General features: G+C 40.1%; 1 protein-coding gene across 2 annotated transcripts in view; it reads left to right on the forward strand.

The window, feature by feature from the left end:
* ITGA2 (integrin subunit alpha 2) overlaps positions 1-16,349 on the forward strand; it is a 95,440-nt gene that overhangs the window by 73,400 nt on the left and 5,691 nt on the right. For both annotated transcript variants that reach the window (XM_010974368.3, XM_064480567.1), the window contains exons 20-28: positions 746-887; positions 1,986-2,078; positions 2,664-2,740; positions 2,827-2,910; positions 6,174-6,276; positions 7,703-7,813; positions 8,793-8,897; positions 10,701-10,814; positions 14,445-14,534. In XM_010974368.3, the coding sequence (XP_010972670.2) occupies positions 746-887; positions 1,986-2,078; positions 2,664-2,740; positions 2,827-2,910; positions 6,174-6,276; positions 7,703-7,813; positions 8,793-8,897; positions 10,701-10,814; positions 14,445-14,534 (919 nt within the window). The remainder of the gene's footprint in view (positions 1-745; positions 888-1,985; positions 2,079-2,663; positions 2,741-2,826; positions 2,911-6,173; positions 6,277-7,702; positions 7,814-8,792; positions 8,898-10,700; positions 10,815-14,444; positions 14,535-16,349) is intronic.

Below are 16,349 nucleotides of genomic sequence, written 5' to 3' on the forward strand. Positions count from 1 at the left end.
ACACGTATATATACAATGGAATATTACTCAGCCATAAAAAAGATGAAATGCTGCCATTTGCGACAACATAGATGGACCTAAAGGGTATTACACTTAATGAAAAAAGAGAAAGACAAATACTCTATGTTACCATTTCTATATATGGAAACTAAAAAATAAATAAATGTATATAACAAAACAGAAATAGACTCACAGATTAAAAAGAATAAACTAGTTGTTGCCAGTGGGGAGAGGGAAGGAGGAAGGGGCGTGATAGAGGTAGGGGATAAAGAGATACGGACTATTATGTATAAAATAGATAAGCAACAAAGATATATTGTACAGCATAGAAAAATATAGCCATTATTTTATAATAACTTTAAATGGAGTATAATCTATAAAAAGACTGAATCACTATGTTGAACACCTAAAACCAATATACTATTATAAATCAACCATACTTCAATAAAAAAAATAAAGAATATAAATTTCAGTTTCTCTCATATGTATAGGTGTAAAACACTAAAAAATAGAAAACCACTTGTATTTGGATGGCGCCGTTTTCTGCAATGTAATTAAAAGCAACAAAGAAGAAACTAATAGCATTTATTCATTTATTGTCAATATTATTTTACTATGAAGAAAATTTATTAAGCAATTTTCTCAGTAAATCTAAAGAGTTTATTTTTAAAATGAGTGAAGCATTTGAATACTGGCCCTTTTTTTTCACCTGTAATGACTTTTTTCTTTTTCTCCTTTTTAACAGACAGCAGCCCTTCATTGTCAGCAACCAAAACAAAAGGTTAACGTTTTCAGTAAAACTGAAAAACCAAAAGGAAAGTGCATACAACACTAGAGTTGTTGTTGATTTTTCTGAAAACCTGTTTTTTGCTTCCTGGTCCATGCCGGTAGGTGATGGCATTCTGTGTTAATTGCTGCTCTGTTTCGTACTTGTCAATTACCGTCTTCTTTATACTCAAAGCTCTGTGTCCTCTGTGTTGTCTAAAGAAGCACCTTAACCCTCAGCATAAGCAATCCTAACTGTGTGGCTCCCAACTAGTTAAAGCACTTGAGAACATAGCCTGGCTGTGTATCTAGACTAATTCTACTTCACAGCGTGGGTCAGTTTTTCCTTTGGCAGCAGTAGCCAGACTCTACCGTAAACTTTCCTCAAGCCATCTGTGTGATGAGGCTGCCGCGGTGCTGCACAGATGCCATGAGCTGCACTTGCTCTGAGAAATTAGAGCCCCACAGCTCAGCCCGAGCTTTGTAACCACAGGTCTTGCTGCTGCCAAGATGATGCATTCCAGCAGGGTCAGTTAATCATGTTGACTTGATTGCTATACCAGGAACATACTTGACCATGAATGCCCCCTGGTCCCTCCTCTGCCACCAAGCAATGAAAAGGGGAGAAGGGAAAAGCTGAGATTTTCCAAACGCACTACTTGATGAAAGGATTAAAAAATGGTTTCATCCAGTTTAAAGTCAATGTAAACTTAATAGATTTATGTTCTAAACTTATTCTGTAAATTTCTTCTGCCAAATGACAACTTCTTATTTTAAAGAGATAAAGCCTGAGGAAAACTAAAAAAGATTCTTTATTTAAAATATAAAGACCAAAATATGGTTTCGTTCTCTTCTCCTGAAACAAAATTTCAAATATATTGAAAGGTGTATATCAAAGACAGCATTTCTAAATAGCAGATTAAAGTTATTTTGTGATCCTGAAATATAAGAACTATGACTGACTTCTGGGGGAAAAAATTCCAGTATTTGACCTCTCCTTTGACTTGCTGGGTATCCTGCTTAGCTATAAACATAGTATATTAGCTATCTGGACAATATATACGAAATTTTTCAACTCTTGGGAGATAATTACTTGGATATGAACCAACCTTACTATTAAAATGTCCATGTGGTTTAGCAGCCCCTTTGGCACGTATGTGCACACACTCACATGCACGCACTAAATACTAATTGATCATTGTTTCCTTGGTCTCATTCAGGTTGATGGGACAGAAGTGACATGCCAGATTGCTTCGTCTCAGAAGTCTGTTACCTGCGACGTAGGTTACCCTGCTTTAAAGAGGGAGCAACAGGTACAATTTGCATTTCATTCTCACACCCATGCTGGCCCCTTCTGGCCTCTGGTGTTGATTCACCAACATAGCATCTTCTCTATTAGGCGTCATCATTTGATAGGCACCACAAAATAACTGGTTGTATATTTAGAGGAAGTTTTTCAATAGCTGCATGTTTTCTTTAAGTTATTAATAAATGTGAGATTTCCCCTCAAGCAGTTCATTCCAAAAGCACATGTGGAAAGTTCTTTTTCTCAACACACTTGCCAACACTGGTCAAAGTGCTTTACACAGAGTCATGGATATCATTTGTTAAACCCTGGGTAAGCAGATTTCACATTAGCACAAAGCCTTCGAACTCGGACAAGTGTAAGTGCTGGTGGTGTGCTGTTTGTATATGGTAGTTAAACTCAGTTCAATTCTGAAAGTGAGGCAAGGTGGACAGATACACGGATGTTCTACAAATGTGAAAGCTTAACTATATAAAAATCAGAATCAAATGAAATCAGAGAGTGAGTTTACTTTTATGGGACACTTTTTTTTTTCATGTTGGCCCCTGAGTACAAAGCATCATAGATTGATGGATTTTAATTTTGTGTATAGGTGACTTTTACTATTAACTTCGACTTCAATCTTCAGAACCTTCAGAATCAGGCATCTGTCAGTTTCAATGCCTCAAGGTAAAACATAATGAAGTCATGATTTGATAATGGGTGGCTTTTATAACATTTCCCTTTAAGTAATTTCCTAATGTTCCTTTCAACAGTGAAAGCCGGGAAGAAAACCAGGCAGATAATTCAGTCAATTTCCAACTTTCTCTGTTGTATGATGCGGAAATTCACATAACAAGGTAGGTGAAACAGTGGGCAGCCTGTGACCATGGCCATCACTCTGGCTTGTAACACATTTGGCTCGTGACTAAAGTTGTCTGTATGCTCATTCTTAACTGGGGAATTTGAATTAAAATGTTTCCCCCTAGGGTCAACTAAACAGAAGTTCAGGGACAGACTGGTCCCTAGGGGAATCTTCAGTGACCCTTTAGGTTTACTGACAACACCAGACAGGCAAAGGAATAACCATCTGCCACATTCCACAGGGAAGTCCTTGCAGGTCCTCAGATGGGCCATCAAAGCAGAGTGCATAGGGCCCTGAGGAGATGCCACCACTTCATTCCCACGCCTGTGTCCTGCTGTCCACCTGAGATCTGAAGTGGTAGCTCCACTCCTGGATATTAAAGCCCTAAGCACAATGCTTTGGCATACAGTAGGTCCACCACAAATATTGAATCTAGTCACAGGAAATTAGTTTCTGGGTGGAAAATTCCTGACATAACAGATTAAAAGTTTCTTGCAACCAGGAGGAAATGAGGCATTTTTCAAAAGAGGTCACCCAGAAAGAAATGAGCGCTTTCCTTTTCTTGCCTGCCTAGAGCAAGTAAATCTGAGAGACCTGGCCAAAATGGTACTTGTCGATACCAGTTATTTTTTTAACTGTTCAGAGACAGGTGTCTTGAGAGGTGAGTAATATAAACACTCAAGGTGCTAATATCATCACCTTCATTCTCATTTAGCAGTGAAGTGGGTTCATGGGCACAGACACTGGGGCACAGACACACAGGTCCACAAACCGCAGGTGACGCCCACCTCCAAGCCTGGGAACCAGAGTTCTCTACCCGCTGACACGCTAAGGCAGCTTCCCAGCACAGATCAAGGACCCCTGGGAAACATGCACCAGTGTATTCCCAAGAGGCCAGGCTGCGAATCCAGTGACCGCAGGTTTCTCTAACATCACTTCAGCCCCTAAAAGCGTGGAATATGTGGGTCATCCAGGAGCTCCCTGAACAAAAACAAAAAGGAAAATATGTCATTATGTCTAGAGCTCGAGACACATGAGCAAAGATGAAAAGAAGGCTTCTGTATCGAGTGAGTTGCAAAGAGCAAAAGCAGAAACAAGGTCCAGCCCAAGTCATCCATCCCTGAAAAAGTATTCAGTAACTGCAGACTTCAAAGGGCCCTCAGCTGCTAAAATAAGTAACTGGAGACAGACACAGCCAAAGAGATTGCTAGCTCCACTCTTACCTGAACTTTTTTCTTCCTACTGTAACTCTTCCTTCTCATCCTAAATGCTTTTTGTTTATAGAGCCTTGTTATGATTCCACTCTCCCACCAATTTTTTCAGATATTTTAACATGAAATAAATATAATATTGAAGTGAGACTTCACTTTTACTAACAGCTTAGCTATATACTTTTGTGATGGTAAATTAGGTTCTCAGACATTCTGATGTTCTTGAAAGTATATTATATAGTTTAAAAAATTAATATGGAGAAGTATTAAGAAAAAAGCTGAAGTGGCTTCTAAACCTACCACCCAGATCATTTCTCTTGATGTTTTGTTAAAAAGAAAGGCCTTAAATGTACGTGGATAGAAAGTCTAAACATTATGAAGGATACATAATGAAAAGTGACATCATCCCTTCCCACCTCCTCTGGTCTTATAGTCATCTTAGAGGTGATTAATCTGATTCTTCTCAGAATACCTTTCAGACATAGGGTTTATTTATATACTAAGATATATGCATGCCTCAAACACACACATTTTATTTACTTTTTTTGGAAAAAAAAAAAAAAGTCCTACCCAATTATTGAGTGTATCCCTTAGCAACCACTTTGATACTGTATAAACAAGCAATTGGGCAAATATGGATGGAAATAAGTGACAGTAGGATTATTTCTGTAACAGGACCTTCCTGAGTATAGCTAACTGCTATTATAAATACACTGATCAACACTTGAGTAACTTAAGGAACACTTAAGTAACAAATGGAAAAAAGCTTGGATCTCTTTAAAATGCAAAAGCAAAGCATATTAATCAGTTTAAAAGTTGGCCATACTTAGGGGCTCCCACAGAGGTCTTCTGGAAGGCAAAGGGAATAATTCATGCACATACAGCCAGACTTTCTGTTTTAAGCCCTACTCAGTTTTCCCATTTTCCATGTAAGGCTGACAAATCATTGTTTCCTCTTATAGACAAAACTTTGAGAAATACTCCATCTATATTTAAGTCCCTATGACATATTTTCCTTTTGAGAATTTGGAAAAATTAAGGCATTGAAAAATAAAGGCAAGATTTTCAGTAAAGAAATCAAAAAGACTCTTATCTCAGAAACTGTCCAGTCCAGTTTTTAAGAAAACAGAGTAAGCCTCCTATAATTAGGATAAATTATCTGGTGGGAATAAATATTGCTTCTCAGTCTCCCACCCCTGCTATCTGCCCCCGCAACTCTCAATGTAGCTACTCTGGTTGGAATCCAGCCTCGGATTGAAAGAAATGAGTGAAGAAAAGGAAAGGTATCCAGTTACATCCAAGCTGAGTGGTCCTGTGGGGGTTCCCCTGGCCTGGTCATCACTCCACTTGCAAACGCTAGTTGGCAGTCCCAAAAAAAGAAGTCCAGTTAGGTCAATGCCTCTAGGTCTAGTCTAATGAAACTTCTGGGTCAGCAGTCTTCAAGGTGGTCTCCATACTAGTGGTGGAAACAGACTGACCAGCCCCAATTCAGACCAAAGTGTCAGAGTTGATTTGGAACCAGGGAGGCATAGGGAGGAGGAATAATAAACAAAAGGTATACCCTGATTCACAGGCATCCAGTGATGAATACTGCAGGAGCTAATACCCGATACCCTGTCACTGTATTTCAGCCGTCATACCAAGTGGAAAGTCCTCTGGTTTTCAACCAGTCAATAAGGACCAGGTGTCTACTATATTAACATACCGGTCAATATAATAGCAATCTTGAGAGGAGTTTCACTATAAGTTCTCAAGTAATACACTTGTACTTATGTAAGAAACTTTATAACTGAGACACATATAACAGAGTCTCAGCAGAAGATCATGAAGGGAAAAGTTTTGAAAAGAACTTGTTTTAGCCTTAGAAATGTAACCTGGACCATAAGTCCATAACGGGCATTTGTTTTCATCTAATGTTTTATACCTAAATGCAAAACCTTTTACTTGTAACAAAAGATAGAAGATACTTAAATAAAGGAAATATTAGGCTCCAAGAACAATGGCATAACTAAAATATTTATCTGACTTTACAAACATTATCCAACAGATCTACCAATGTAAATTTTTATGAAGTCTCTTCAGATGGAAATGTTCCTTCTGTCGTGCACAATTTTGAAGATATCGGTCCAAAATTCATCTTCTCCATTAAGGTTGGTAAGCCTGTCATAAGGATGTGAAATTAGAAGAAACGGGGAAGGAAAATGAGGCCAGGAGGAGGAGAAGAAAGTAAATAAAAGTTGAAATATACCAGTGGTTCTCAAACTTTGGCACGCATTAGAATCACTTGGGGTCTTTGTTAAAATACAGGTCACTGGGCTCCAGCTCCAGTGTTTCTGATTCAAAAGGTCTGGGGTGGACCTAACAGTGTGCATTTCTAACGAGTTCCCAGGTGATGCTAATGCTTCTGGTCCAGGTGCCATACTTTGAGAACCACAAAGATAGACCATTGATAAGTAAACAGCTGGGCTTTATGCATAGTTATGTGTCCTGGGTAATGGATATCTGATACATTTTGAAAGCAAATGCTGAATATTAATATAATGGTACTACTATGGGCAAAAGTCTTCGGGATATAATTAGTATGCCAGTTTATCCTTGGAAACTTCTATTTGAAAAGCTCACCATTGTATACAAATACGTGTTCTGTACATGCTAAGTAGTATATAAAATATTTTTCAATCTATTTCTATTGACTGTTCATTAGCAATTATTAAAGATTGTTTTGCTATATAAGGAGAAATGAATTTATGAGAGAATGACTATTTTATGATATTACATAAACTTTGGAAAATAAAAAGGAAAGAATTCATCCACTACCCTAAGTCATTACCATTTTAGTTTTGAACATGTCCTACTAGTCTGTCACAAGCTTGCAACTCTGCAAGGAGTCTTGGTTTGTAATCCAGATACTGAAATTTATTAAATGTGCATGGTATTTGACAATTACTTCTTTAGTGAAACATTTAGTCAATTAGTAGTAACAATACAATAATATTCTTAGAACGTGTAATAAGTATCAGCCTTTGTATCAAATGCTTTATCTGTGTTACTCCATTTAATTCCCAGATCAGTAATGAGATTAGTAGGATTATTATTCCAATGAGTGTTCTTAAAAATATGTAACAACCAGTAGGGCATGAGCACTGGCAACTAGAACAGACTTCCCACCAGTGAGCATAGAGGCTGTACCTGTGCATACCTACTGAGTTGCTGATAATCTGTATTTTACAAATGAGAAAGCTGAAGCATAGAGAGGTCAAGTTCTTTGCCCAAGCCACACTGCTAGTCAGGGGCACAGTGGGACTTCATGCCGTAACACTCCAAATCCATGGATGGTAGGTGTTTTAAAACCATCTCCTAAGTCACAAATTATTTACCAGTTAAAATTGTAGATGCTGAAATTCTTCCAAGCGGTGAAACACAGGGACCCAAAGAGAGACCATAAAGTAATGACCCACTTTCATATGGACTGAATCTTAGCACCTAATAGTTACCCTTCATCAATACCAAGGTTACAGAGCACTTTCTTTGTAATGTGTATGAGGTAGCAACAATCAGAATGTTTTTTCTACGCAGGTAACAACAGGAAGTGTTCCAGTAAGCATGGCATCCGTAGTCATCCGCATCCCTCAATACACCAAAGACAAGAACCCGCTGATGTACCTGACCGGCGTGCACACAGACCAGGTAAGGGCAGCCAAACTGCCTACGAAACTGTGCACCTTTGATATGAAATGAACCCATGAGGTGGGGGGGACCATGTCTGCCATCTCGTAGACATCAAACTAAAGAGAGAACCCCTATGCATCCTGGGTGCAAATTAACTAGCAGTTAATTTCATATTAGAAGCAGGATATCATTATAAGAAAACAAATGTCTGAGTCTAGGAGTTTACAGATAGCAGAAATTATTATTCAAACCCCATTTTGACCAAGTGAAGATCTGACTTTGTCAGTACCCTGTCTATAGAGAAGTTAGTTGACTGGGAAGTGAGAGGTTGAACCCACGGGGAGAGTAGCTGGTCTACACAGCTGCAATCAGTAGCCTGTCTTCAACCTGCCAGCCTGGACTTCCGCTCCATAGCCCTCGACCCTGGCTGTGCATTTAATGACTGGGGGTCACTTTTTAAATAAGAGTGACACCCAGGCCCAACCCAGGCAGTGACATCAGTCTCCAGGGCTAAGGCTGCAGCACCGGTGTTTTCTTTAAAAGCCCCTCGCCACCCCCACCCACCTGCCAGGCAGTTCTAACGTGCTGTAGCCAAAGCCCCTGACGGTGGCTCAGCCCTACTCTGGCACTTAGCTAATGCTACAGCGGTGTTGTTTCCGTGGCGTTCAGAGGTGACTACAGGAAAGCAAACTCCTCAACTGCTCCACAGAAAAGAACCCTGAGCTAAATCACCCACAGCCCATTGTTACTGCACATTTACTTCCTCACGCATGGGCTGTAAGGACCAGCACCACCCCATCAGGTCACGTCAGGAGGCTCTGAATACTTCAGCACTTCCATTAGTGACGACCAGGAGTGTGGCCAGGTCAGCACTGGGAGAGGTTCCCAGCAGCCCGTCCCTTGCCCCAATGTGTGACAACAGGACTTCCTAACAGGTTGGAAGGAATATCATAAACCATTTTACTGCCTAAGACTGATTTGACATCCTTCTCTGTAGGCCGGTGACATCAGCTGCAATGCCGAAATAAATCCACTGAAAATAGGACAGACACCTTCTCCTGTATCTTTCAAGAGTGAAAATTTCCGGCACATAAAAGACTTGGTGAGGACAGGTTAACGCGGTGAAAATTTCCTTTGGTGATTCACTGTGTGTTTAACCTGGAAATCGAGGCACTGTTTTTCCCCTTGCCACCTCATGTTGTAGAACTTTCTAATTTTGCCTTTGATGGCCTGTGTGAATCAAGATACAGAAAATACACGATCAAATTGAGGTTTAACACCATTATTATAAAGCGCATGTTCCAGATTTCATGAAATCAGGACTCTGTGTAAAACTGTTTTTGTGCCGTGCACTTTGGAAACATTGCCAAGAGCTGAGCAGGAGCTGGGCATGTGTGGGAGGTGAAGCTCCCCCTCACCTTCCACATAATCACTGATGTTTTTTTATTAAGCTGCTAAATCTGACTCCCTGACCCCCATTCTCTATTTTCGGTATTTTATCACCTCCTGCTTCAGAGCTATGCCGCTTTCTTTGGGAACAAGATTTGTCTAGTGTCTGGCATGGTGTTCGGCACATATTAAGCATTCAAATAAGTAAAATTTAGTCAAAAGTAAAACCTAAACAAACCACAAGTCTCCCCAATGAACAACATTGTAAGTCTTCTGTTTTCCTCTCATTGCAATTGTTTGATTTTGTGAAGGACCGGAACGTAGAAAACTAGGAGAATGAGAGTTTCTTTTTAAAATAATTATGGTGTAATTACAGCATAAATGTGGTTTAAACCTAAACAGAAGTATGTAAAAATGCCCAGGAGAAACACGTCTCTGAGTATGCCAAAATATTCTACATTTTCCTTATTTTTGTGAAAATGTTTTGATTTTGTAAATACAGCAACTTCTGTGAACAGTATAAAACAAACGTAACACAAAAAGCTACAAAGAAACTGAAGTTCTCCAGAAAGCTAACAGCAGACCACTCTTAACATTTAATGAACATTCTCTTCCATACCTCTGATCATTAATCTACATACATGTATATGTATACAGTTATATAAAAGGCCCATGCTACCTTTTTTTTATTGGCCAATATGTCAGGGTTTTTTAATAGACTATTTTTTTAGAACAGTGTTTGGTTCACAGCAAAACTGAGATGAAAGTACATAAATTTCTCAAATACCCCTTGCCCTGCCCCCCTTCCCCTATCCACAGCCTCCTACACTATCCAAATCTCCTGACATCAGAGTGGTACATTTGTTTCAACCGATGAACCTACACTGATACATCATAAATTACCCGAAGTCCACAGTTTACGTTAGGTTTACTCCTGATGTCGGTCACTTTCTGGGTTTGGACAAATGCGTAGTGCCGTGTGTCCGCAGTTACGTGCACAGAACTGCTCCGCTGCCCAGATTCTCTGCTGTGCTCCACCTGGCCCTCTCTTCTTCCCCACTAACCCTTGGCCATCACTGATTCTTTTACTGTTGACTTTAAAATTTAACAAATGTATCTTTATCATTAGGTAATTGACTAAATTGTGCATGTATATTCAATAATTAACTAGTACGTTGTTGATAAACACAAATTCTTTTTTTTTTTTTTAACTCTCAGAAACAGTAGTGCAATAAACAGGCTTGGTGTACTCTTCTCTGTATGTTTATGATTCTCTCCTGAGGCCTCCACTCAGGTGGGAAATGACTGGGGCAAAGGACTTGCACATTTTACATTTTGAGGCAAAGTGCAAAAATCTCTAGAAGAAGGGTTATAACTACTAATGGTTCATGAGACTGCCGATTTCCCTAGATCCTTCCCAGTCCTGGTTTTTATCTGTTTTGTAAAATTTTAGCATTTATTTTTCAAAGCCCGTGCTAACTCCCCTTTTCTTTTCCCGCCGACTCCAACCTGGAAGACCTGCAGGACCGCTTCATGTAGTAATGTCACCTGCTGGCTCAAAGACCTCCAGGTGAAGGGCGAGTACTTCCTCAATGTGTCCACCAGGGTCTGGAACGGGACCTTCGCAGCAGTAAGTACCAGCGTTACTTGTTTGGTTTATCAACAGCAAGGAAACATAAGGCTGCGTTGTCAATAAGGTCATCCCCCTTGACAAGATTCGTATTCTGGCTAGCGTCAGCCGTGCCCAAGTGACACTGAGCACTCTTGCCTTGGAAAGCGATACGCTTCCTCCCTTGCCAAAGAAGCGTGCCCAACCTGACTGCGCCTCGGACTCACCTGGGATGCTTGTGAAGAGCCTGCTTCTTAGACTCCACATCAGCCTCCTACAGCAGAATCTCAGGGACCCAGTCAGGACCCCCTCCCCTGCTTGGGGCGCAGTGGGCCACCTTCTTTGTCTTCCTCCTCAGGCTCTTGCCAGTTCTGGCTTCCTGGTCTCCTCCCCTCGCCCCCATCAAAGTGTGCACATCCCTGCCTCATTCCTTGCACTCCCAGCTGATAGTCTGATCCCACACCACCTGGCAGATGACACTATCCTAAGGACCCCTCTTCCTATTTGAGAGCCAGACCAGTCTGCTCTCTTGTTTTCACCCTTTCTCGGGTGAAAGCCCCAGAGTACTTACAAATTTTCAGTCATTTTCATCTCATGAGAAGTTTGAAAAATGTCAAAACACAGATAAACAACAAGTTTCTACTGTATGGTACGGGGAACTACATTCAGTATCTCGCAGTAACCTATCATGAAAAAGTATGAAAAAGAATAAACACACACACACATATATATATATATATATATATATATATATATATATATATATATATATATATATATATGTATATATATATACACGCCTGAAACATTATGCTGTACACCAGAAATTGACGCAACATTGTAAAATGACTATACTTCAATTAAAAAAAAAATCTTCAAAAAGAAAGTGCCAAAACTGTCAGTGTGTTTTTTCAGTTGGCAGGTGTGACTTCGCAGTAGTGATATCTGCTTTCAGCAGAGATTTTCAGTAGCCAGAATTTCAGTCTGGCGTGGAAAATGTAGGATAGACGAGGCTCCTTAAATCTGACTACATAAGAGGCTAGCTATTCATTTTACTACCCCTGGCTCTCACTGAGGCAGCAAAATAGAAATTAATCTGAAACCTCTAGGGGGCCTTATGGCTCTCAGTGAATTTTTTTTTTTAACTAATAAATAAGTCCTCAAGGTGTTTACCAACCAGACTCTATTCCCTATTTTCAACCACTTCATAATCTCGCCAACAAACCCCATTCCCTGACAGGGAGTTCTGTGGAAGATCAGGGAACTCAGCTCCCTCCAAACTTGTCCCAGGAACCCAAAACAGAAGCAATATTCTTGGATACAGACATAATAGGAGGAATTGTAAAGGCAGGGGAAAAACAGAAGGGGAGGAGTGAGGAGTTTGGCTTTCTCCTTGCTTGCTTTTGTTTTCTTGTTAGTTGCACTTGCTTTCAAGGCTTCAGGACACCTCTAAGTCCCGAAAGATGCGAGGCAGGCAGTTACACCACCATCCCAGCTGCTGCAGCCTGGTGCTCAGTTTCACCCTTTGGTTCTTGGCTCCTTGGATTTGAGGAACAAATGTTTTCCTAGTAACCTTTGCCAGCTGGGAAGGAAAACTGACTGTTGCTAATCAAAAGGCAATCACGCCAGCCCTGTAAAAATCATTTGGTTTTTCTTGAGTTTGTTTAAAGCTCCATCACTTTAACTGTAAGACTTTTTAAAGTACCTTCCCCAAGGTTTTCAGAAACAGCAGTTTCATTTCTGGGAGCAAAATCCTGAAGAAGTGTATTATATATGCTTTCTCAGCATGGTTTTGAGAGTTAAGCTGAAAAACACCCATGAGAGTTACTGTACATCAAAATCCTTCACATCTTCATCCTTCTCAAAAGGTCAAATGTTTATCCTCACCTTGTTTTCAGTTATTTCAACAGCCAGGTAGATGTTCTCAGACCACCAAGGAGATCCAGTCTGAAATACACATCCTGTTTCCTGTACTAGAGCCCACTAGTAACCTGCCTCTTACCCTTTTTCTGAGACAGTGCAAGTCAGCGTTTCAAGCAATTTCATCACAAAGTGACTGCTCACACCTCCAAATCAATGTCATTGTTGGCTGCCATTTGTAAGGAAAAGGCTTTTTTTCCCTTTTTTAAATTGAAGTACAGCCAGTTACAATGTGTCAGTTTCTGGTGAACAGCACAATATCCCATCATGCATATACATACATACATTTATTTTCATATTCTTTTCCATTAAAGATTATTATAAAATACTGAATATAGTTCCCTGTGCTATACAAAAGAACTTTTTTAAGACCTATTTTCGTATATAGTGGGGGAAACGGCTTGTTGAATGCTGGCAGGTGTGTGACTTCACTCGCCCAGGTATGTCTGGTAAACTGACCACTACTTGTCAACCCTGCAGGCTACTGTGTACCTGTGCAAAGGGCCAGGCTGAGGTGGACAGATATATCAGTGTTATAAGGACTTCCTTTTATCTTGAGTCTACAGCAGTTATTCAGTGAGCATTCATTTAACTGCTACTCCCCTTTTTTAATTTTAAACTATTACCAATACTCTTAGTGTTCCCCAAATAATATGTTTAAGAGACCAGCGATCAGGGTTCACTTCTGATGCAATCTTCCATCTTGAGAAAATTAAGAAGACTAATCAAAGACTGAGCCAGTGGAAAGGAAATAAATTGCTCACTTTTTGGATGTGCATTCTCGTTTTCTGGCTCCCAGATAGAGTTTAGCAAATTACCTCATGGGGTATATTGAATCATGAGACCTAGTAACCAGAAAAACTAAATCCTAGTAGCCAGAGCATGTGAAAGTAGTTCTCCTATCTGGGCACTGAATTCTATTTCAAAATAAGCATCAGTCCCGATATTTGATTACAGAGAAAACAATGTACACATCAATAATGTGTCCACTAAAAACACTGTTTTTCTGTAATTAGGTTCAGGAATGCATGTAGTTATTTCATATCAGAAGGTTATTAATAACATCAGCATAAAAATATGTCCTTCCTATATGCCTGCGTCAAATCCAGTATTTTTATAGAAATGCTTAGATTAGGAAATCTGAAATTACTCATGTTATATAGCATTGGACAATGTTTATTATGGTGTCTGACACTGACATGTGTGGTCAAGTTCAAGCTTTTAAACAGTATTACTGTACACACATGTATCCAGAAGAAAAATTCTCGTCCTTTTTAATCTGATTTTTCCATTCTATTTTGTGTCTTATTCTGGTAGGTATTTAAAAATACCAAGTTTTCAATTTTCCCTCACGTCACAAACTTCATTAACTTTTAAAAATCTAAACTATGATTTTTCCCAATTAAAAACTTCATTGCTAAACCCTTGTTTTTCATCCCTGTTTTCAAGTCAGAATCACCTGGAGCGATGTTTTAGCCTGCTGAGGCTTGGACCCCACTCCCCCAGGGCCTCGGTTTAATTTTACTGTGGCAGGGCCCAGTCACCCACGCAGTTTAAGTCCCCCCAGGCCCTTCTCCCAGGTAGCCCTGTCACATATCAGCGATGCAAGCATACAGATGCTTGAGTCTTCAGAGTTGGCGTTTGGTCGTCACTTTCCATGGGAAATAAATAACAAACCTGCTGAGATTTATGCATTTAGGGTAAAACATATTCTTTACTCTTATGTTCCAGTCGACATTCCAGACAGTACAGTTGACAGCAGCTGCAGAAATCGACACCTATAACCCTCAGATCTATGTGATCGAAGAAAACACCGTCACGGTGAGTGCATCACACCCTGTGGGTGCTGGGGGCGATCCCAGGCATTCCACTTCTGACAGCTTAGAATAGTCAGTCTTCTCAGCTGCATGTATACAGAAGTGTCTTACTGAAGCTCTGAAAGTCCAATGTTTATCATGCTGAGCTTTTGGCAAGGGCATTTGCAACTCCCAAAATCCCAGTGGTATCCTTGCCTTCCTCCTCACCCGTGAGTTGGCAAAGCTGGATCAGAAGTGATGATCTGACGAAAGGCACAAGGGAAGAGGCGCCATCTTGCTGTGGCTCCCATCTCCTGTCTCGCTTTTCCAGCCAGCACTACCAGCTCTTCCCTCCTGCTCATGCTTACATAAAGCAGTGTAGGTCTTGGGCCATGAAATCTAAGTCATGCTCACTTGAATCACATTTTTGTACTTTAGAATATTTTTTAAAGAGATGTGCTAAAGTATGCTTAATAAATAAGGTATTTAGTAGAGGCCTTTTTTTTTCCCCCAGTAATAACCCTTACAACTAGACGCTGACACTGTGTGAAATATCCATTCATTAGCTCTTCAGTCCAGAAAACTATAAATGCTCCTCTTGATTAAAAAAAAAAGAAGATTTGGCAAAGAAACGTACATTCACAGAAAACAGAGGCTTATTGTTCCAAGGGCTGGCATGGGACAACTTTCCTTTGCTCCAGAACTCTGGTTAGAATATGCCATATTTAGATATAGTGGGATTTCTACGCTCAGCTAATCTGCTGGCAACGCTCTGGGCATTTTCCTCCCGATGCTTTTGAATTGGAACTCTTGAATTGGAAGCCAGTTCAAGAGTCTGCCCCCAAGGCCAGCTTGGCAGCTGGCCTCAGCCCACTGCTGCAGCCTATGGACTTGGTTAGAAAGCCCGTGGCCTCGTGCACTCTGGGCCTCGCAGTGCCTGCGAGGGGAGCTGCCAGCGCTGCTCTCCCACTGCTGTCTCAGCAGAAATGGCTCCACACAATAGAAGGTGCTTTTCTGCTTCTGGTTTAGGACCATCAGCAGAGGCCTACACCCTCTCTTCAGAGGCTGGGGTGTGGAAAATCAGAAATGGAGCCAAAGGAAACGTGGGCTTCAAATTCAAAGTACTATGAACTTAGCTTTAGGGGAAAGTACTATAGATATTTTAAAAACTCATTTCAGAAAAATGTAGTGTTCAGACAATACCTGGACCTCTGCTGAAGGCTTTTTTTTTTCAGAAAGCAGTATTAAATACATGTTAATTAAAAATTCAAATTAATAATTTTAATGAACCCTTTGGGAGATATTTCTTTTCCTGGTTTTCTCTGAGCAATGCTAATAAATAAGAGGCCAACTATTGTATCTTTAAAAATATTTTTTGAATCTAAATCATTTTAAAATATTTTGGAATCCAAATAATAGACATATCCCTATAGGTAAATGAGTGATTCTTAAATTTATATGAATCCCAGTCCCACTTAAAAATCTGATACAAAAATCTTGTACTTGTGTTTCCCAAAAGACGCATGTAGCCCAGACTAGGCGGTTCTGGAATAGAGAGAAGTAGGGATGTGACTGCCACTAAGCAGTAAACTATATGAATTTACAGTTACATTATTCCTAAGTTTATAAAACCTTATTTTAGCTCTTGAAGACCCAAATGAGAAGAAATACAGTCACCAGAAGGCCAGACTCAAGTCTAGCCCAACTCAAATTCTGTGGTGAAAAGCACCTCACCTGCTACTGTAATTCAGTGTTAAACCAAGTAAACAAGCTCGGTTTTCTCCCTTTGTCTAGCTCCACACTGTAGCTCTTTAAGAATATACTGTGTGGAGGAAAATAT

The sequence above is a fragment of the Camelus dromedarius genome, chromosome 3, assembly GCF_036321535.1.
Source record: "Camelus dromedarius isolate mCamDro1 chromosome 3, mCamDro1.pat, whole genome shotgun sequence".
In the NCBI taxonomy this organism is placed as follows: domain Eukaryota; kingdom Metazoa; phylum Chordata; class Mammalia; order Artiodactyla; family Camelidae; genus Camelus; species Camelus dromedarius.